This window comes from Apaloderma vittatum, unplaced genomic scaffold (genome assembly GCF_000703405.1).
Source record: "Apaloderma vittatum isolate BGI_N311 unplaced genomic scaffold, ASM70340v1 scaffold19636, whole genome shotgun sequence".
Taxonomy (NCBI): domain Eukaryota; kingdom Metazoa; phylum Chordata; class Aves; order Trogoniformes; family Trogonidae; genus Apaloderma; species Apaloderma vittatum.
This window is the reverse complement of record NW_009721459.1, coordinates 68,157-92,592: the sequence shown is the minus strand read 5'-3', so window position 1 is coordinate 92,592 and position 24,436 is coordinate 68,157. Positions and strand designations below refer to the sequence as shown.

General features: G+C 36.5%; 1 protein-coding gene across 1 annotated transcript in view; it reads right to left on the bottom strand.

Moving 5' to 3' along the window:
• Positions 1-20,176: 20,176 nt before the first annotated feature.
• Positions 20,177-24,436, bottom strand: part of LOC104275441 (forkhead box protein P2-like) — a gene marked incomplete at its 3' end in the record, with an annotated part of 68,385 nt that continues 64,125 nt past the window's right edge. Inside the window, exon 2 of the mRNA XM_009871405.1 lies at positions 20,177-20,266. Coding sequence (XP_009869707.1) covers positions 20,177-20,266 — 90 coding nt within the window. The remainder of the gene's footprint in view (positions 20,267-24,436) is intronic.

Sequence of the window (24,436 nt, the reverse complement as noted above, 5' to 3'; positions counted from 1 at the left end):
GAGCAGCCTGATCTAGTGGGGGATGTCCCTGCCCATGGCAGGGGGTTGGAACTAGATGATCTTTAAGGTCCCTTCCAACTCTGACAATTCTATGATTCTATAATTCTACTGAAGTAGTTATTTTGAGAGGCTGTGCTTTTTGGTTTGGGGTTGGGTTTTTTTTTAAGATTTATTTAAAGTTTTTTAAAAATTATTTTATTTGAAATCAATATATTTAGCATTAAAGTTCACAGCTGCCTTACACAGAGTAACAGAGACACAAACATGCAGGAATCCTGTCTGCCCTATTTTAATAACTAAATGAACTTCTATCATAGCAGAAGTGAGGTTGGTTACTCAGGCTTGCTCCCAGAAGAACAGGCAACAAAACTAGAATGCAAAGACATGCGAATGGCTGTAATCCATTCAACTCTGGAAAATTTTGTGGAAGAAAACAAAGGCGTTGGAGCAGAAATATTCTCTTGTTCCATGAAAAACTAAGAAAGGCTTATTAAACATGCATCTGTTCAAATTCCTTAATTATTTTCCAAAGCTTGTGGTCAGAAAAATTACAGAAAAATTAAAAAATAACTTGCAAGTGTCAATTACACAGTACAAAGTGTTAAAAGGGATCAGCAATAAGCATAACTGGAAGGCATTTTTTTTGACTTTTTATTTGCTCTTATTTGCTCATTTTCCAAGATTACTTTTTTCCTAGCCTCAGAAGACTTCCCATAGAAATCTGTGAGAAATTTAGTAGAGCCAAGATAGCTTGGGCCAGATCCTGAGCTATTTTATAGCAGCACAGGTAAAGGTGACAGAATCACAAAGTTCTTTAACACATATACCTTGTTTGTGTAACAAGGTCCGTGTTGCACCTCATTTACGTCTGTCATAGAAAGGCTAAATATGGTGAGTGGAAGGTACCTATATTGTATAGCTTTGATTGACATTTCTGTATGCAAACATCTCCAGTGACAACTAGTCAAGTGAAGTGAAAACTTTTCTCAATGAGAAGATAATTAACCCCTCAACAACATTCTACTGAAATGATGCATATAATTCAGATTGATTAGAAAAAGAGAGTCCTGTTCTATCTGGTTGATGGTTATACTCTAAAGTGATACAGCTGGGCTGACTCTAAAGAAAAGCTTTATCGTCTTCACCTTATATCATCAAGTTCCTGCCAGTCTCTTCTTTCTTAAATAGCTTTCCTTCCATTAAGACTGTGATAATAAGAGAATACAAGATTTTGTAGGTAGTTAACAGGCTGTAAGCAAAATTCATCAGTTAGGATAAGCACCATGGAAATCAATACAACCTTAAATAATTAGCTAAAGGATAAAGCTACACCTTAAAATGAAGTTGTTCCCCTTCTGTTCCTTCTTGAAGGGTGATTTAGAGAAAAATAACTCTAATGAATTAACAGCTGTCTTCTCTAAACCTCTTGTTCACACCTTTTAGGTTCTTCGCACAGTGTAACCAGTTGGGTTTTGCAGATAACAAACAGGAAGGACTTTGATGCTGTTTGGTGCTACACTGAACCCACTAACTATAGAGTACACTTTTTTCCTGAAACATATCCAAAGGCAAACCAGGATTTTCTTTTCGTTCTTGAAACTAAACAATATAGTCCACCTGTACCACGGCCACCGGAAGCAGAAAAGCAGAAAGACCTTGTTCTAATCTCGTTTGCCCTGCAGCCAGCTGCTGGTAGCCAGTGCCTTCAGCTTCTGCCTCCTCAGGAGCAGGGATTTTCTCAATGGCTTGGCCTGGATTCCCAGCACAAAACATCCCACGCAGTGCAGTAAGCTTGATTTCAAATATTCAACCTACCTCATCGACAGCAAATACAAAATTCGCCTGTATATGCATACGTGTATACATATATATAAATGCATGTATAAAAAATTAGTACCTACTATTTTATTTTAACAGATTTTAAATTATTATTAATCTATGTCATGTGCAAAAGATGTAAGTAAGAAAAGACATTAAAACACAGAAACAAAGTGCTCTGTGATTTTTTATACTGGGCAACTTTTGTTAACTAGGTCCGTATTAACAAATAGTTCTTAGAACTGAAGTTCCCATCATTTTTTAATTTTGGACATCCTCTGATATCAAATCTCTGTGATCTAAACGTATCGCAAACCTCAGCCAATCATTAATAAATCTATACATACTAGCAACATGAGGTAAATAATGTTTAAATATATATACTTAACTTGGATACCCTGCTTATGATTGTTTAAATAGAGTATGTCTTAGAAAGCAAAAAATCAATTTTAAACAAACACATTTTCCTTCTAATGTGTACTTCTTCAAGCTTTAAAGCAAACGATGCATAAAGTCTATGAAGGTTTGTAAATAAACAGTAACGGTTGAAAGAGATCAGAAGTTGTCCTACTAAAGGGTTACACGAACTCTAAAAGAAAAACGAGAAAAAAAACAGTTCATCAGTCCAATGAGATAGATTTTAAGTCTATCATAGTTATATTTTTCTATAGAAAGCAAAGCACTTTATGTTCATACAATATATATAAAATAAATTGCTACACAAGAAAATGTCACATTTTAGAAATGTTTCACCATATGCTAGAAATTTCTCATTTATAAGCTCATTACCCAATAGCAGCTCTCAAGAATAAAGCTAATTTACATGTAAAATAAGAGTATGGTCTACTATTTGAAGGCACAATGATAAACACACCAATTTGACAATTACATTAATATGAGTATTTGCATAATCTGCCTTCTACACCTGTTCTTAATTTGAAGCAGCTGCAGAACAAATCACACCACATAATCTGAATATGCCACCGGTCACATAAACACACTAACCCTTCTCATCAAGTTTTTGTTTCCCTCTGTTTGCATGTTTGTTTTGAATTTACATGAACCTGTAAAAAAAAGCTTCTGGGTTGCTCATTTTATATTCATTGGAGATAACATACAAACACTACAATGCTTTTTCTGTGTGTGTGTGCGTGGTTTTTTACTGTTTCCTGTAAGAACAAGCATTTCATTTTCATGACTAGATAAACTACGCATAGAAACTCGACATTTTACAGCTTACCGCACTAGATACGCTCCCATGGAGTATGTTAAAAACACGTGCAGTCAACACACAGTACAATACAAGTCTGTGAATGAAATTTTTATGCTCTTAGCAAAACAAGACTCAACGGTCTCCACTTCATTTTCTTTCAATTTCTGTGCTTTCCACTTCTCAGAATACTCCATGTTTTGTACCAGCAGCATAACAGGAACAACAGGACAACAGTTGACCGGTAATTCAAAATGACAGTTCACACTACTGAAACATTCTTCCTACATGTATGCTGCTCCTTTTTTCAATATACAAACAGGAAATAATTGAGTAATTCAATACACTGACTCACGCTATGCATTCTGACTGTCATTAGGCCTTATACTGTAACGTTACCTTTATCAAATCAACAGAAAGATGAGGGAAAGGCAGCACACGTGGGAAGTGACTGAATACATCACACATCCCTGATACAGTGATGATTGCGAAGGGAAACACCAAATGTAAAATGCTAAATACTAATGCTAAGGCTAAATTCTTATTCAGTGAATAATCAGAAGCACAAATACAGAACCCAAGGCTCTTCCTTCTAAAGCCTCTACAGGAAATATCACAACCCACTACAGAGCCTGAGTGCTACCTAGGGTGTTGTCTACAACCTCTAAACTGATGGTTTTACAAAAAGCAGAGGAGGCTCTTCGGTGCCTCAGAACAAAGACTAAGGATGGAATATCCTTTTGGCCTGTGACCCATGATCAAATACTGCATTGTGCCTAAAACACCTGTCACCAAAATAAAAGTCCAGTTGTAAACTGGAGGGTCAGATTTGACATTTCCACAGCCATTCTCACACTGAATCACTGCCCAGCCACACTAGCTTTGGTACACAGAATACCAGCTCGTCTGGTGGCTACCAAAAAGTGTATAGAAGTTTTTATGTAAAAGAGAAAACAGAGGTAATATTGTATTTTCTGATGATTCTTGCAAAGAGCAGGGCATCAGCTTGAAGCTGTCCTATCAACCAGAGTTGACAACGCTTTTCCAGTTCTTGTCTAACAGTGCAAACAAGTCGGGATCTTACCTGCCAGCAAGATCAGGAGATGCAGCAGAGAAAAACAACAGCCTGAACAGGGTGTAGGACCACTCTAAGCCGTCATCAGTAATGAAAACGGGCAAAAAACTAGCCAAATGATTTTGAGAATCTTCTATATTAAAAATGTGTATATTTAATTGTAATCTATCATTTTCCTCTAGTACTAAAAAAAAGTAAAATATAAATTTGTAAAAGAGATACATTCTGTAATGTGAATCAGAGATCACAGTGCCTATCTCCTGGGAATCATTTATTTTGATACAGATGGCTGGTACATTCCAGCAGGTGACAGCGAGATTCTGGACTTGGAAATTTCCTTCTCTTCCTTTTTGCCATCAAATATTTAGCCTCTCCAGGCTAAAAATAAATAAAACAAGATCTGTATTTTAACATTATTTTATAGGTTGACTGGATGAGATACTGTGCCAGCCTTTGCTGAGCACAGTATAAAGCACGCTAGGAAACATCTTCAAAATTGAGTTGAATGACTCACAAACACTCTGTGTTGATGTGGCAGAAGAAAGTGGAAGCATCCACTGTTTGCTGTATTCCTGTCCAACCAGATAAGTCATTTCAATTAATATTTATACTTGTAGATACTGCATAGCACAATTAAACACACACTTACTAAAAAAGAATAAAAAAAGAAAGAACAAAGTTAAACAGCTCATGTACATTAAACCGAGGTTTGTACATCCATAATACCTGATTTTGTAATAAAAATAACTCCTGATGTTAAACATTACTGAAAACAAGATTTTGGTAAAGAACAAGTGAAAAATAAGAGACAAAGATATCAAACATACTTAAGAATAATTCTACCAATGTAACAACTTGCAGGAGCCGGATAACACAGTCAACATACCAAAAATCTTTTAATGTTAGACTAAAAACCATCATATATGTATCAAATGACATGACATGACACACATAGCAATTGGTTTACACATCCTCATTCTAAATGCAAAGTTGGACTGCCATTTTAGAACTCAGAAAATTCCTGAAGGCAATTGCTGTGTAGTTACTGTGTGCACACTTCTGCACTAGAGTCACAAAAGCAGCTGCTCTTCCTGATGAGGTATTCAGTTCCCTTCAAATTTTTTTCACGATGATAAACACTCTCATCAAAGTAAGAAGGGGATGGAAGACTGCACTAAGGAGAGCTGATCAGCAGAAAAATTATCACAAACTTTTATCCAAAATTAGCCTCAATGTAAGAGATGTAAATCATAAATTGTCCCCTAGGAGCCTTGTCAGATAGGTTTTCTTTTTTCAGATTGCTCAGAGACAGTGGTCTTAGGAAAAAAGAAACAAACTATTTTTGAATTCCCACCACATCCTAGTACAACTTCTCTGCTGTTTTTGTCAGAACCAGAAGAAAATCAGAGGGGATACAACTGTTCTCAGTAAGATCAAACGTACAGAAGATTTATTTTTACATTGAATAATGATTTTTCAAATATACACCTGTGTCCTGTCGACGTTTAGTGGATGGCTCAGCCCTAACCCTTGACAACCTGGTATTTTAATTAGTGAAACAACATATCCAGAAACACACAAAAGCCTCAACCGTATATTGAAAAAAATATTCAAGATTTTAAAGTGACTTTCTCCTTTATTTCTTCTCTCATCTCCTGTACCCAGGATGACACCCAGAGAGAACCAAATAGCCATGTTTTAGGCAAGGCTCCCCAGCAGTGAGGCAAGATCCTCCAAAACACCCATGTGTCTTCAAAAAAGAAAACAACTCATACTGGTCGTTCTGCTACTGCTTTAGGAAATCTCATTGTCAAGTTCTTACCTAAAAACATGCCTCCTAAAAACAGTGGTTCCTAACTGCAAACAACTACTGACACCTCAGTAAGCTGCTGGAACGATATTGAGTATCTGGGCCAAAAAAGCATACACGGACAACGTACTCACCATAACAACTACACCGACTTAAGGTTAAAATTCGGAAGTGTAACTTAAACCACAAATAGTGTATTATGACTATTCAATGTGATTGCTTTCGGAATTAAACATGGTCCCTTACGTTAGCTGAGGCAACTAGTATCTCCCACCAGAGTAGTACGCCAATAACCCTCAGGGAAGGTCTTGCTCTTATCGACTTTCTTGGGCTGCAGTGGCCTGCACTGCTAATTGTGTATTGCCAGATCGTTCCCTTTTACCTCATCACAAGGGAGACTGAGTAAGTCTACACAATTTCTTTATCTCCTAGATTAAACATTTCTTATGATTTTTGCTTTAGTATAACAAAGAACTACATTCTCCATAAAACAATAAGTATATATCACTGGACTGAGGATAAAAACAAATCACAGAAGTACAAATGTCTAATTGTTTCACTGACTCTCTTCTTTTATGGTGGATAACCATGATTAACACTTTGCAACCCATACACCCTGCAGTGATTAACTGCATTTGTTAGAAAGAATCTCAGTCTTTCCTAAACATAAACTAATTATGACTACTTTTTCTACTGCAACTCCCTGATTTTGAGAAATGCAATACCTTTATGCTGTGATTTGGTTTTGTAGAACTTTTACAATAAATATTCTCTCAAGCTGGGTCTGCGGTCTGCCATTATGTTATTCCTTGTCCTGTTCTTTTAGCTCAGATTTACTTAATTTTTCTGCAGTATTGAAATTTACCTTAATCTAGAATAGGACAGTCAATAATTTAGACTTTCATTTTGCCTATTTGCAGAGTAGCGTTTTATGTAAGATTATATGTGGGCTGTGCCTCACATTAAAATTAAAATTAGCCCTTATACCTAACCTTACCACTGTATTTCACAGTTGTTTTCATCAGTTGAATGGCAGATCAAAAGAATGGAATCAACTCTAAAAACCACGTTGAGGGTTTTTTTAATGCTCCCCTCACTTCCACAGAAGGCAGCCACACTTTCTTTTTCTCCTTTTTATTCACTGTGGTTTATCTGAATAGTAATTGAAGACAAAATCTGGAAGATCCTTTTCACATGCAATGGGAGAGACACTACAGTCTTGTATCTAGTACCAACAATCTAAAGTTCTGAGCTTCATTCCCTGCACGGTCAAAGTAATAATATAGCTCAAACTCACGGCAGAGCCAGATGGCTGCTCCCAATGGAACTCGGGAACATCCTTTCCCTTTTGGGAGGTCCCTTTTGGGTTGCTTTCAGATGACAACACGCTGAGCATCTGATTCACTCTATCGTGTTAGAAAGTGGCCAGAAGTTCGAAAACATTTGAGGATCCAGCTGTTTTCCTTGAACTTAATCAGATTAATGGATTTTTTCCAACATAATGCAGAGTAACTATGGCTAGTGAAATGCATACTACATCATCCTGATGTCACTGTCATGACACAAAGAGAAGTGTTCCTTAAGAGGTTGGACTGGGAAAGGTGAGATGCTTTTAGAGGTTTTTCTTCTTCAAAGCGTGACTTTGAACAGCTGTGAGGAGTCCAACGCACTATCATCTGTAAAGACTGAAGTCTGGAACATTGAAGAAGAAAAATATGTTGGTTTATGTATGATGCCTGAAAATATAGAAAAATGGCATACTGAATTATATCAAATGCAGATTTAGCATACTGACCTGTCTCTAACAGTGGTCAGTACTCAGTGCTCAGAGGAGAGTAAATGAGTGTGGTGGTCTAGGGACATAGTGATGCTACTCCCCACATAGCAGCATTTTGAGCTTTAGGGACTATGCAAATGAGAAGTTGCATTTTGTATGGATGGATTTTTCTTCTATTAATGCGTTCACTTGATTTTTGAGCCAATTTAAATGTTTAGGACCCATAACATCTTGCAGCACAGACCCGTTCCAGACCTCAGATATATATTGTTTGAACACACTCAACCACCTTAAAAGACCTTGTAGCAAAATGGGGATTGGTCTGTTCAACCAATCAGCAAGTGACAGGACAAGAGGAAATTGCCTCCAGTTGCGCCAAGGGAGGTTTAGATTAAATATTAAGAAGAATTTTACTGAAAGGGTTATGAGGCATTTGAACAGGTTGCCCAGGGCAGTGGTGGAATCTTATCCCTGGAGGTATTTAAGAGTCAGGTAGACACAGTGCTTAGAGACATGGTTTAGGACTTGTCAGTGTTAGGTTAATGGTTGAGCTCCATGATCGTAAAGGTCTTTTCCAATTTAGGCAATTCTGTGATTCTGTGATTCTTTAATACCTACATCATCCTTTCAGCTTTAATTTCATGCCTTTTACTCCTCGAACTGCAAGAGATCAGCTAGATCCTGTGAAACCTCACACTTGTAATCGTAGCTAAAAGGCAACTCTCAGCCATAAAACACAGAAGATGGACTCCAAGAGCTGAAGGGATGATAAAAGAGCAGAGGTACCTTGGGATACGGACAGATCATATCTCCTTTACCCAATATTATTCAAAACTTGAGCCAATGGATTTTGCTATTCTCTGAAAACTGTAAATAATGTATACCTATACCTTGTGCTCACAGAGTTGGGCATGAAACACTCAACGCTGTGTGAGTATAAACTTGCTGCCTGCTGTTCAGTCCCACTTCAATGGTTTTGTCAATGATGCATGTCTCTGTGTCTCTGCTGATCTTTTTCCCTTCTCGCACTCTGTTAGTGTTGCCAGAATGCACTGTTCGCTTGTTGGAAATCTGACTCACATTAAGATTTTGTACAGTCATTGATACAAATCCCAAATATCTAGCACAAAGCTTTCATAACTACAACAGTAAGAATAATACAATATTAGAAGTATGAAAAATAAAATCCTAATTCTGAGATCAATACTGAGGATGTAATCTAATGCACTTCAAGTTTAAAATAACATTTTTTTGATCATGGACTGCTAGTCAAGCCAAGTGTCCAGACCAGCATTTGTTAAAACCAACAGTTCTTACTGGTTTTTCTCTAAGACAGAAGGCACACTAATTATGATTCTATAAAGGATACCCTTCTTACGTAAATCACATTTTAAATTACTAATTAGTAACATTAAAAAAGTTGATATGGAATAAAATTAAAATCACAATGCTGAATCCCCTAGCACTAAAACAGGAAGAACTACTTCTTGTACCATTTTTCTGGCACCATTCTAAAGGCTCCATGCTAATGATGTTTACTCTCCAAATTAAAAACAAGGAAAATATAAAACAATCTGCCAGATAAAACAGAAGTTTTCAAAACCTCTTTAGAATTCCTGTTGACAGTTTCACGGGAGAAAAAAGTGACTTAAGTAACAAGGACTCTTCCCTGAAACAGGATGTTGTTTATGACTTCCTTCTAAACTATCTGACATTCACAGAGGTTTAACCGAGAAATAATTTCTGTGCAAATTAGGTGGTGCATCAATGTCTCTGATACATTATATTCTACCTGGGGTTCAATTCTTATACCAATAAAATTTTTCAGGGTTTTGACTTAAAAAAGCTAAGTGATTCCACACATTATAAAAGAATTTCTTTTAAAGATGATGCCATTATTGCATTCAAGCCCCTCCAAAAGTACTTCTAGTAACTCCTCTCTTTCTATACGATCAAAAAACCCAAAAGATTTGATAACGCAAACAAAATCCAATAAATATATTATATTGACAGTGCAAGCACTATACACAAAAGGCAGATTTCGCTATTTTAATTTATCTTGACAATGTTATCAGAACCCAAGAGATTTAGGAGATCAGTCTTAGCTACTGATACAAGAATATCTCTATATGTATTTTAGGACATTATTAATTACAAAGATTAACAGTGATACGATAGCACTTATGTTTGCTAACTGCAAATATTCCATAGAATCATATACAAAGCATAATTATTTGTTTCTGTAGGTATGGCTGGAGTATTGCAATATAAACTGTACACTTCAGTTAAATTACAATGATTAAATACTCACTCAAAGAACTCTTATACAAGTATTCTCCACCCAAAACAAACATTTGCCTAGACTAAACTATTTTGCAAGATGCTAAATTAGTATGACTTTTCCCAATGTGGAAAAGAGCCCCCTCCCTTAATTTTGGCTCTGAGACTTACTGGGTCATATTATATGCCAGGCCCTAAAATGGTTGCAATAATAATGATCTCATAAGTGGGCTGTTAGACTAATTCACTTTATTTTCAGGCATTGGGAGACAATCACCTCAACACTATAAATATTCCAAAACATTATGAAAGGTGGTATTTTGGGAAGAAAAAAACTGTAAAATATCATGAGGTTTTTTAAAAAATAACACTGTCTCTTGTTTCAGTGTATTTATTGATGAGAAAAGCAAATTAACTTCAGAATAAATGTCAAATAAAAATGTTCATATTTATTAATTCAGTGGTATTTCTTCTATGTCTTACAGGTAATGATGAAGTCAGTACATTTTTGTATCTAATAGCTTGAAAAAATCTAGACTACATAAAATGATGTGAAAGCTACAGCTACTTAGACTGTGCTCATAGAAATCACTATCTTTTGTTGTAATCTAACAAGTGAGAATTAAAGCATCCAAAATGGTCTTATACTGAAAATGAATTTAAAGAGATGAAATATTGTGAGTTTAGGATGTCACCTCTATTTTACTAAATGCCAGTTATTATCCAGTCTTCAGTGGTTTCTGTTCATGATACAGGCCATAAACATAGAGAAAATAAAGTTGACTTTTGAAAAAAATAATCAGCTGTCATGTCCTTTAAAACATTTCATGTACATGCTATAATTTCAAGAAAGCATTAAAATCCTTTTAAAATAAAACTATTGATAGGGTGTAATGTGCTTATTTAAAAGTCAGCACACTATTCTGTTCCCTAGAATTTTCCTATTGACTTCAATGACTCCTTATCTCTTTTTAAGAAAAGAGCAGAAACAAGAAAAAATCTCACAATACTGCAGGACTAGAACAGAATTTCTCAGTTCTTAATTTTTTTATTATTATAATTCATGTGACGTAAGTCCCCTTCTAAGCTGGTCAAGCTTAATATTTAAATAGGCAGCTTGTGTGGGAGGTGGTTCTTGCTTTCACTACTGCTACTAGAACAGTGTTTCAGAAACTCTTATCGGTGCATAGTGAAAAACTTACTTTCCATAACTCATTCCTACACCTAATCTGCATGAAACTTTCTTGGACTTACATATATCACACATAACCTCACTGCAGGTATATGGCAAATGTGCTATCAGCCATAAGCAAAATGGTGAGATACCTTCACTCCATGGAAATTCAGGGCATTAGTACCAGAACCCAGAATGTTCCAACAGAACCTATATGGAGCACATTTCTAATATAATAGAAAGGCACCACAGATCAGGTGGATTACGTACCTCCACTATATCAGATGAGGTCTCACAGATATCTTTTAAAAATGGCATTAATATTTTCCTATTCTTATTAGATAAAACCTTCAATAAATTCTTTACGACTGCATGTTCTTTTTTCTGACCTCTTATATTACTGGTCATTCTTAGTCATACAGCAACCAATACACTGAGCTGCTCTCTTTCTTTTTCATTTTAAGTGGTGGACATAAGCTGAAATAATAATTTTTTATAAATTAAAACACATGGCCTTGTTCTCTGCTGTACTTTCTAAAATTTATTAGAATTTACTTTCTAAATTACATTCTTGAAAGGTATCTATCCTGTAAAACAGCCCAGCCCTCGTGTGAATCCTGTCATCCTATTTTCCTTTCCACACCTAAAGTACATGCTCCCTGTGGCAGGCTTGCAGTCAGGCATCTTCTCTTTCTCACCCCGAGTATGGGTTCACCCTTCCTAATCAAGAGATATTTTTTTAATACGCAAACATCAATCACCATTCGCCTCTGAATTTGCAGTATTATTTCCACTTTGGAAACTATGCCCTCAAACTGAAGTTTTCAATAGTATGCTAAACTGTTCTTAAAACACAACCAAACACTGTGTTGTGTATGTATGACTTGACGCCACACCGTATCTTGTACTGGGAAATATTTTTCTTAATTTGGTAATTTGATTATTCTGAAGCTATCTGTGCACTAAATCACAGCTCCACCAGTCTGGAAATGACTTTTACAAGCACAGAGCTGATCCTGTTTTTTTTCCTTCTGGCATGCTGGGTTACTGTGTTGGTTTCCCTCAGTACTGTGTAGGCTGTATTTTCTATTCAACTGAAAGCGTATTTCTTGAACAAATGGATTTACTGTGAACACTTACGGGAAAATCTCATTCTTCATTTATACTTCACGTTCTTGGTAAGATCCTTGAAAAATATTGATGTTGTTGGCACACCATACAGTTTCCTTTGTATGTATTATTACTGTACAATTGCTTTTCAAAGCTTCACATAATCAAGTAGTAAAGCACTGAAGTAGTGTTTAGTAAATTTTTCACCATTAATTCTATTTCATAACACCCTCATCTGTCTGCCTGAAGAAAATCATATTAGAAGCATAAGAAGCCATAAAAAGACCTAGAACGTCAAAGTGGCAATTGCCGGACAACCCCTTTCCTCAACACGATGGGCTGACGTGCTTTCTACTCCACTGTGTGATTGCTTTTTCAGCAACACACATGCTCACATGCTTTTTTTTCGGTAGGATTACTGGGTAATATTTATGTCTGATCATCCAGATATTTTTAACACTTTTAAATTCAATTTTACATAAATACACACACTAAGTGAAGGCAAACTAAAATTAACATCTATGCTGATCTTGGCGTATACTCAGATTTCTGATTAGCCTGCTTGCCACTTGCCCAGTTAAGTCCCCCATTTCATAAAGCAGCTGAACAACTAACACACAGAAGACAAAATAATGCCCAAAGATTAGAAAATTTCAAGACAAATATTCAATTCACAAATTTAAAACTTATCTGCAAAAAGAAAAGTATATAAGTAAACTGCACAGTGAATGCCTCAAATGGCTATGGAGAGAGACTGGATTTTCATGTACAAAGCTGCATTTGCTACTATTGACTGAAGATTCTTCATTATTTAGTCACAAAACTTTGCTTTTGGTAGAAAATTTCCTTGACTTTTCTAACTGATGAAATACCTCCCAGAAAATAAAAAAAAACCACCAAAATCCCCAACTTTTCTTAATGGTACTTTAACAAGAAACGATTTCTTTAAAATCTCTACATCTAGAGCATTCACAGAACATTTTGTTCAGGTGCTTCTCCTGCTTTGATAATTTCTAAATCAATGTACACTAATGTGCTTATCAAATTCAAGAGTATCAGGAGAGCCTTGCTTGAGTGGTGCAATCCTAAACTGGCATAATTAGGGCCCTGCCTGGGAGCAGACCCTTTAATAGAGCCGCACACTGAGTGAGGAACCATTCACACATTCCCTCTCTGCTCTTCACAAGCTTTTCTGGGCAATGAGCCAGCTGGTAGGAGCACCAGGCTGATCCGACCTGTTGCAAGAGCCTGGAGAAATGGCTCTAGGAAACCTACACCTCCCGGCACTGGGGAGGAGGTACTCATGCAGCCCGAAGAGATCCTGAACGTGCATGCTGGCTGCACTGGGAGGGCTTGCAGGGGGATAGCTGCTCAAGCAAGGCAAATAAACTTCTCTGTAGTGCCTGGAGACTCCATTAGCTCAAAAAAACAGTCCATCCCTCCCATGCAGGGTAGTATTTCCTGGTGTCAGATAGGAGGCAGATTCTACCATGAGGGAAGGACGGATCTGCTAGGTAAAAGCTGCTGTGAAAAGACCAAAGCACTCTCTCTGAAGGTTTGCCTTTCTGAATCTGAGTGAAGAACCAATGCTATGTGTTCTCTCTCTTCCTAAACATCTAGGAATCCCAGAATCAATGAGAGAAAAAAAGGGAAAGGGAAGACATGATAGTGACACAGGTCACAAATGATTCCCCCCCAGTCACAGTAAAGCAGTGACACATCAGATTGCTGCACAGACATAGGTTTAAAATGCCTCCTGAAATCCTGGATCACATAGTAATCCTAAATAGTATTCTGCATATTCAATACCCATAAACAGACTTTGCATAATACTTCTGTCTTCTGCCTCCAAAATATTTTATAATATTCAAAGATCATTTTCAGGATAAAGATGTGATCTCTGTACCATCTAGGTTATTATTTTCCTTTCAGTTAGGAACAGATGAAGCCACTATGTGGTAACTTCCATTAGAAGGCTGCTATTAAACATTTTTCCTTCTGTTACAAAGATCATACTTAAGGCAATCTGCAATATTTTATGCACCTGAAAATGACAACTATCTGCTTTATCAGTAAAAGATACCCCAGGGTGACTGTTATTTACTTTAAATTAAAAAGGAAAACATACTAACTAGTGCTGCTTTCTTTCCTAGATGTATTTGTTAATACTGGAAGTTTTCAAAAGTTTTGAAAGACTTTATAGCAAATGGCATATGATGGGTTTTCACGAGTTAAAGAAGTTGTCAAAGACAGGACATAAGCCTTTGCTTCTATCTCATATAATCAGAACTTTCCAGCAAGTTTGTTGTACAGACAATTTCAGTGCAAATCAATGAAATACATCCAGCCTTTTTTCTTTACGACTGTATTTATCCCTCTACCTTAAATGGAACTCCTGTTTACTACACCAGGGAAGCTTGAACATGGTCATTTCTTCTTTCTCTCTCCCCGCCCCCACACCTTACCTAAAAATAACTCCTTGCATTCTCTCCATCTCTTGGGGTTATCCCCATCTTTAGAGTGGGTATCACCGATGCAAATCTCTGCACCTGGGAGGATAACTGCATATTCCTCCTAACAAACTTACAAGGGAAAATGGGACTTACGATTTTCCAGAAGCTATAGTCCAAATTTAATTTACCCCGAGCCTGTGTTTGCTTGTATGTAGGGCACACATTTTCTCCAGAATTATACTCAAGAGGGAGAAAGACTGTTTATCACCACTCTCCTCTTACACTATATATTTGGCATTTGCATCTTTCTAAATCAGTGCTTTCTAGCATGTAGAAAATCCTCCTACTTCCTATGCTTAACAGCACACATTAGCTAAACAGAAATATGTAACACACAGTTTTCAGAAAGACAGTTTTAGAGCAGTTAGATTTGTTTCTATTTTTGTTGAATGCAAGGCAAAGAAAACTCTAAGTTACATCCATAACATTATTTTGCTGTTTTTAAACTGGGAATTTTTTTACTGGCATTACACATGCACGGTTGCAGTCAGCGTGTGTTAAGTCAGAGGATATAATTTAAAAGCAGTGGGTTTTGGTTCTTTTTCCCCACATTCCCTATTTCTATCTCTCATCGGTTCCTAATGTATGTTTAAAAAAGTAACTAAAAGTTACAATATTAATGATATGTTTGCTTATTTATTAAGTGCAATGAATTTTAAATTCAGACCCATATGAAGATCCAAAGGGAGATGACCAAACTAGGAAAGAGTAAAGCAAGGAGAGTAGATTAAGAGACTATGAATATCTTTTCATACTAAATTTTTGCACTTTGCATGTCTTTTTTAAAAGTGGTTCTTCTGATACTATGCAGTAATGCAATAAACATTAAGTAATTAAACTTACATGTATGCTTACTTTTACCAAATTTTATCAAATGATTACACTTTAGTAAAGTGCTCATGCTAAATAAACAAAGCTTACCTTAACAACTCAACACTCCATGCAGCATGATATTTATACAACAGGCTTGGTACACACTGAGCTTAACCCTTTGAGTCCAGGAGTCATGATTTCCTGACATGCCATCCTCATACAGAATACATTAGTATTGATGTTGAAACAACAAATCTCCTAGCATGAAGGAAAAATCAACTAACCAATTCACTGCAGATATATTACCTTATGGGACTGATGATCATTATCTATTTATTCGAATATAGATAAAGTTCAAAGTGTGACTTTATGAAAATAAACTACTTCTTTAGAGACATTACAGGGAACAGAAATAGCGAGGCTTTCCATAGCTCTTAGAGCAAACAAAATTACAACTAGCTGTGCAAATCGCGGTGCTATGCAGCCAATAATAGTATGTGTATCATGGACAGATTAGTCTAAGCACCGAGATTTGCCTATCTGGAAGGGAAATAATTGCAATGCTGTGCACGAACACCCAGCAATGGCAGCAAATTGACAGCATTTACCTTTGGGTTACATTTGTGCTCTGCACACTTTTTGAAAAACCGCAAGTCTCACTCCTGAGTGTAACAAGAACGACACAGCCGGTAGTTTTAAAACTCAAGCTAGATGACACCAGGTTCTCCAGTGGCCATGAGGCCAGAGACTTCCAGTCACAGGAAAATTACCTACCATTTCTAAGAGCCAAAGTGACGTTTTCCCTGTTATGCCTATTATGGAAATGTGGTGATAAGGAGTGGAATCTGCGAAAGTAGTCAGCTTGCTTTACCACGGGTTACCACAATCACAACTTCTCCAGAAAAGACAAATACTCTGAAACAAAAACCAGTACTACAGAAACCTTAACCTTACTACTGCAATATGTTTTCCAGGAAGCACAGTAAGAAAGTAAATGCTATTATCTCATCATACACAGGTTAACATTATCCTCGATTCTCATCACAAACCTTCCAAAGCTATTCTGCAATGTGCCATTAATCAATGTAGGTACTGATTGGATCCATTCAATTGGTGCATCACTGTAATGAATGGCATATACAAGCATGTTTCATATACATTTATTCGGATATCTATACATGAAAGTAAAATCGCTACTACAATTGGTACTCAAGCTTGTCAGATGGGATGTTTTTCTCCTTCTGTTTTGCATAAGACATGCTAATGGTTATGCCATCTGCAGTCTGAAACCCAGAGAAATGCAAATCAGAAAGTAATAGTAGATCAAGACAAGTGTCTATCTAAAACTGCAATTTTTGCAGGTATCCTGTTAACTCACAATCTAAATATAAAACTCCTCTCCCTGAAAATGTAGGATAACTACTAGATAAAGGTAACTTCTGCCTAAAAAACTAAAACATTTGTCAACATAACATTCCTCTTTTACAACAGATCACATAGCTAGTGGTAAATGTAAACAGGTTTTTCATAGGAAGGATACAAAAAACACTCAAATTCTTCTAGGAAAATCTCAGCAGTTCTCTAAAACCATCCCCTCTGTAAAGCACAGCAGAACATGACTTACTCCACACCCTTTTTTGAAAAGTTGAGGAAACAAATTTGAAGGTTTCTTCGATAAGCTTTCAACTTGCTGATTAGCTAGTAGGTGCTGTAAGTCACTAAAACTTGATGCAGTATGAATAACAGAGGGAACATGTATAAAACCACCATACACTACCTTCCCCAAATATCCACCAAATACAGAAAGAAGGCTACTAAAATTAATGAATTTTTTTCCCCTTCTTTGGCACTTTGAACAATAGAATAGTTTACTTCAAAACATGGAGCATGAGAGATGCAATGACAAGGCTTACCTAACACCCACATCTGCCTGCAGATAAGTGAGCTCGTTTTTTAAATTTTATAAGGTTTTTACTAGATTTATAAATCAGTTCTAACGTATCTCCAGTTGCCAGATTACTGAACTGCTCTGAAATTAGAGGAAATTAGAAATACACTAACACTAAAGTATTTTAAAATATCAGGAAAAGTCTGTTTCGTTAAGCACAAAAACAAGCACAAGCATTTTTCTCTTATCGACCTTATAAACACTTAGCAATTCCTACTGCTAAGAAATTTTGGCTAAAGTTGCCATTAAATTTGGCATAATAAAAATAATAATACTGTACAATTTTATGACCCATATTACATTATTTGGTCAAACAGGCATCACGATGCTCAAAATGTGAATTTCCATTACATAATGAACAATGAACAGCTCTGTAGTAACCATAAAAGACAGAAATAGAAAAGCTCCAAGGACTCATTTTCAAAACCTTTATACATCCTTTTCACTAAAGAAGAAAAATAAAATGGAGTTTGTGCTCATACCTGAATTTACATGGTATTTGACACATAAACCAAAGTCTGGGAGCAAGATCCATTTTCCTCTCATTTAAAAATGAATGAAAAGAAGTGTCCAAGGCTAATAAGAGGCACTGTACACATACTGATCATGGAAGGAAAAGTTGGAAACATGAGCAATAATCTTGGCTTTAGGGAGGACATATCAATTGTGAAGAGAAAACTATTTGCTTTATTTTCTTCTTCCTAGCTCGCAAGCACGACTCATGTGGGAGTGATTCTTCCTGGCAACCACAGAATACAGGACGTCTCTACAAAACACCACCCCATGGTATTAAAAAAGCATCAAGTCAGGGTTAGTGCCTTGGGAATAGGAAAGCACAAGACTTCCTCTTCTCATCTCTCCTCATATTCTGGGTTATATGTACGACTGCCTTCGTCTCCAAACATGGTTTTCTCTCCTTTCATCGATGCCTAGCAAAAATAGTGCACCCCCAAACCTCTTCAGCTTTGAAAAGGTTTACAAATGGATGGAGCTGTAAAGAGAGGTCAGTAGCTCCTGAGCTGCTCCTGAACAGCTCCTGAACTTGGAGAATGAAAGTGGGCCAACTTCACCTGGAAACATGTAACTGGGAAAATATCACTATTTTTCTCTTTCATATACTTCCCTTAGTGTCTGGTGCTGGCCAGTTTAGAGCGAAGACACAGGGTTAGATGGACTCTGTACACCGCTAAGACAGCCCATGGCAAAAGAAATTACTTCCACGGTATTTATTAGATCAAACATATCTGTGATTCAGCCCTTCAAGATCACCAATTCCATTTCTAAAAACTTTAAAATAAACTACGTAGTTCAGAGGCTGCCACCTTTATGACTACTCTTCTTGTGTGCCTTCAGCCTAGAAGATATCTAATACAAAGCAAGTCAAAGGTGAAGAGTAGAAAGCTGAGATCGATCCAGGACTTATGTGCCTCTGGACAGGACTACAACAGCAGCATGGCAGGATGCCAACTTGATGTGTTTTCTTTTTTTCCATTTTCTTTAGAAATTTTCTTAAGTTCTTGTCGGGTTCTGGGCAAATAAACACTTTAAAAGTATATTTGAAGAAAGCCCATGTGGAATGTGAAACTGTTTGCTGTGTCCAACATTGCTTCATGAAGTTGCACATAGAAAAGGAGACAATGTGAAGTACATACAGAAATTGCACAAGTGATCAAATTTCACAAAATTTCACTGGTGGAGAAAATTATAGTGCCTAGGGTCCTCCATTATGCAAGACAGAAACAAAAAATGAGATAAAAACACCCTATTCCATCAGGAAACAGGAGAAGCCCCAAGAGGATAAAGGCTCACCCAGAAAAACAGATGTGAGGAAGAGAATGGAAGGAGTTATATTTTTATTTCCTGAACAAATTAAAAATGTCTCTTTTATACACCTTTTCTCTGCAACAGACTATAATTAAGCAGTTAAACACTCATATTTGATCTACATACAATGACAGAACCGGTTTTGTCAGCACAATGCAATTTCATATAGAACTCTGAATTAGCAATAAATGAGCTAGGATCCCAAAATATATTTTTAAAGAATAAACCAACACATATATAGTTTTACTAATAATGCATTTAAAGCAATTATTCAATAACAGAACTTCTATTCACCCAAATATAACCTAAAGCCCAACAGCAGCCCAGTATGAAACTCTATGACATGGTAGAAGCAGCTCTTTGGAAGAAGCAGCTCTTTCATAATTCCATGCAGTTGTGTTGGTGATTTCTGAACACTTCTCTCTTTGCCCCTCAGATATAGTACCAATAAATTTATTAGCTTGTTTGTTTGTTGTTTTTTTTTCTTAACACAGTCATTTTTACAATTTAATCCATGTACGTATGAAAATTACTTAGTAATTTTGCAACACGTTGGTAAGGAATTAACTCACACCATAGCCACTGAATTCAGACTTACTCTTAAGACCTTTTAAGCACCCCTGGCCACAAAAGGCTTTTGTAACTTACAGTGAATTTTCTCTGTGAATGAGAAGTCACCAGAGTGCAAGCCTGTAACCTCCTGTCTGTGAGCATGCACACACAGAGCATTCGGGCAGGGGCATCTCCACAGACCGCGCACGTGCGAGCAAGCACGGGGCTCTTCCCAGAGAGTGAGGCCCCCGAAGTGAGGATAGTTTACTAACCTGCAGTGGTCTCTGTTTATCACTGCCCTTTGGAGATTTCAGTCCACTTGTCTGTTGCTGTAAAAGCAGCTGCCTTGCTGCCTGGAGTGCCTAAAAGTAAAAAGGAAAAAAAACCAGTAAATAATTTCTATCAGTTCCTAGAAAGAGATGAGTTACTCATTGCTCACGTTAGGTAAAAGTCCAATCGAATAAATACAGTCTCCTCCTATTTGATTTGTGTTTGCTAAATTTCAGACTTCAGTTTGCTTTTTACTTACAACATTTAAAAAAAATCATCTGAAAGTACATATATAGGACTTCACTAGAATTTATGGATGTACATGAAATCCTGCAGGAAATAAAGTTAATTTGTTTGAAGTGCTTGAAGAGGAAAAATCATAAACTGCATCAATAGCCTCATTTCCACAAGGAACTTGTCTTTGAGTGTTCAACTAAAATGCCCACTCCCTTGCAAATTATCATTCAATTTGCATTTTCATATTACAATTTTGAAGCAAAAGCAAGTAGACTTCAAGTGTTACCGGAAGCTGTAATTAAATTTGACAAATCAACATCAGATTATCTTGAAAGTGAATTAATAAGGATATTCATTGAAGATTAAAAACACTTTTTGTACTTACAATTCAAGGAGAAACCTCTCCTTTGACAAAAAAAGAAAGTGCAGTTTTAATGCCAAATAAAAATGAGTGGTTTTCATTTGCATTCTTAGGGAAATCAGAGAACAAAGAAATTACTACTCAACCAACCAGATCAGTCTTAGGGATGACAGTATCCCAATCAAAATAGAAAATATTTCTATTTATTTTGTTTTCACTCCAACTCAGCATAATACAGTTAAACATACGAAATGTAAACAAACATTTCATTTACACAAAGAAGGCTAATGTAATTATTTTCCCTATAAAATTATTTTTAAGATGCCAAATGTTATAAAGTGGTATTTATTGAGAAATAAAAAAAACCCCTCTGATTCAAGACAATTCCACTGAAATTACCTGGAGGACTCTTTTTTTCCCCCTTACAATCGCAGTTCAGTAAACAGCAGTTACAGCTTTAAAATACATCACACTACTATCTAGCTTATCAAAACACACTGTAGATGGAATATACCGCAATAAATGTCCTTTGATCAATGCTCCCTAAAATACTACCGATTCTCACTTGATAAAGAAAGGTACAATTTTGATTAGACTCAAATGAGCTGGTTTTTAAGATAGTTTCCAGTATCCATGACAACAGTTGCTTTGACAAGATGTGCATATGGCATTACACTGCCAGCTGGTGTGAACAATGTTTGAACTACTGCATTGAGATGCTGAGCAAACAGAAAAAGTTGCCACGTCTTAACCCTCCGGGAAGGCAGTCATCCCCTGATCAATTATGAAAAGACAGAGAGAGGGCTGCTACAGTCTGGCTCCAAGCAAGTTTTCTGAGAAGGCAGGCAGACACAGAAAACCAAAGTAAACAAACTGAATGCACTAGCACCATCTCCTAACAACATTGATTTGTCTGCCCATAGAAGGCTCTGGTACAGAGTTTGCAGAGCAGACTTTTAACATTTGGAGACGTTCCCACAACAATCCTCGTGTTGTTTCATCAAATTTTCAAGTAATTACAGGTCAGCTTTACAAAGACTGCGCATTCCTCCGAACCTAAGCAACAAGACGCATAGAACGAGCTTCTCTCCGCCAAAAATAAATAGAAGTTAACATATTTCAAAGTGCACTTGAAATATTTTGTTACCAAGGAACCGCTGGATGCCCTGTTTCCTATGCGAATCGCATAATCTCTTCTGCACTCACAGTTCTTGAGCAGATCCTAAAGGACAATTCTGCTCTGTCTGAGATCAGAGATAAATGTATCTGTTGATTTCAGGGGCACCAGGATTTGGTGCCAACATCTTGCAGCGGTTTAAGCACAAAACGTGGATTAAATCCATGAACAGAAGATCTATGGCAAATTTATAATCCTTCCCAACCTATAGAGCTCTCCGAAAGGGAAACTTGAATGGAAGCGAGAGAACCACTGCACTCTCAAATTCATGGGAGACTGTAGAGGAAAACCAACCTCGCTGTTCAGGGCACTACTGCTGCAGGAACCAGAGAAGACATCTAGAGTTACAGAAAATGGGAAAAACCAAACAGATAATTGTTTTCTTTATTTGCAGCGGTTGCAGAAAATTCATTACATGGCCTTTATCTGGGAAATAAATTGTAATGACATAGTGCTGGTGTATCCTTGCAAATAACTGGAACACTCGGCAAGTTGTTGCAGTGTCCTGATATTCCTTAGCAGCGAAGCCATCTCACGTCAGTACAATAAAACAAGCAAAGCATCTGGTAAAGCTGTACGTTTACGGTACTTGAAAATTAGAGAATTATAGTATGCTGCAGCTTAGCTTTAAGCCAGACAGTATGATTTCAAATTGTGGCTAGTATACTCCCGTGGAATCAGCCTAAGAAAGCATGACTTCCTACCGCTGACTACAAAAAGAGTCACACGTTATGAAAAAGCAAGGCAGCACAACAGGATCTGTTTGCATAAAAGGCTCTACTGCTTAAACTACTTTGATTCACGTGTGCTGGTTGGGATATCTTTAAAGGAGTAAAGGCTTATCTTTTAATACAGAGTGTCTTATAAACGATGACTACCTGAATACTTCAGTGATCTTATTGTGGCAGTTTAGATTACTGTAAACACAGGAGATAGAAGAAGAACAGAAAACAATTTCAAGAGATCAGAGATGATTTAGAACTCATAAGGAGAAATCACTGCCAGCCTTTGTTCTTATAGCAGTTGTCATATGGTACTTTTTCCTCCCAGTGTGCTGCTTAACTTTAGATTTTGCTACTCAGTAAACAATCTCCCCAAATCACGCTGGTAATTTCAAGGGATTATTACCGACATTATTCATAAGTGAAGATTATGAGACCATAAAAGATTCAGTTCTACCAATTCATTTGCTGCTATTAAATCTTTGCAAAAAACCCTGACAACTTGAAAATGCCTTTCCAAATGTATGCTTCAAGTAAACACCTATCCTATGTATCATTTATAAATTTCTGTGAGCTAAACTGATAATAACTTGTGGGCTAAAAACAATACAGTGAAGACTAATATACTTTATAAATCTGGCAGATCAAAATTATGTTGAGTATTACCTCAACAGCAGCAAGAGCACATTCTAAGGCAGTCAAAATTGTATCTAGTTTCCAGTAACATTTGTTTTGAATTTAGTGGGCACTTTTCCATAATTAAGTTATCTAAATTAGCAAAACGATACAAAAATTCAATGTAGACAAGCCCAATAAAAAGTACTGGGGATTAGAAATTATTTTAATAATGCAAATGAAAATCATCATAATACTTTAAGTAATGGCTGTATAAGCAGGAAATTTGGGCATATGGTTTCCAGAACTCACTGTGTCTTCTAGTAAAATATTTATTGGGAACACTACTTCTTAATATTTACTGTGCAGCTTTGGCATAGCTAAAACGTAGGCAGAGCAAAAACGAAATTAATTGCATATAACTCACTCTATTAAAGATGATAAATTGCAGTAGATTTTGCAATTTATTGGCAGCAATACTATGAGATACAACTTGCTTTAATTTTCTATTCCAAACCCTTGTATTTAATTTACGCATGCCTTAAAATAATTTTTAAAGTTTTATCATTTTAATAAAGTGAAACCTCTCAGTAAAGACAGTAAACTTATTACTTTGTTTTTTAAAAAGTAAATACACGTGTATTTTTAGGAAACAGACGTCACTCATATCTTTCTTTTAAAAACAGGAATGTTTAACCTACCAGCCTGTTGCATTTGAGACGTTAAAATGAAAAATGACATCTACGCCCATTAATATCGTCAATGTATAAACAGCACAGCATGACACATTCTTGAGAGCTGAAGGCTACAAAATCTCTCTGAAACATAAATAACAAAGCACTCAGAAGCATATTTGATGTTGATATTCATCTCTGAGAAAAACACTGCTGCCTGGGCTTCTTATGAAAATAGATGCAGCCCAAATGGATCTCCTGTAATTGGTTTCAGATAGCGAGGTCAAAAGAAATATGATACAAGAAACTATTATGTGGAACAGGCGAAACAAGAATGTTTATACAGGCACTCCCTATTTATACTGACAAGAGGTGTATACTTTGCAGATAACCAGAACGAAAAAAACTTGCCAGAAGACAACCAGATTCTTTCCTTTTTCTAACTCCAAATCCCTGTTTTATTTTTTCAAATGACT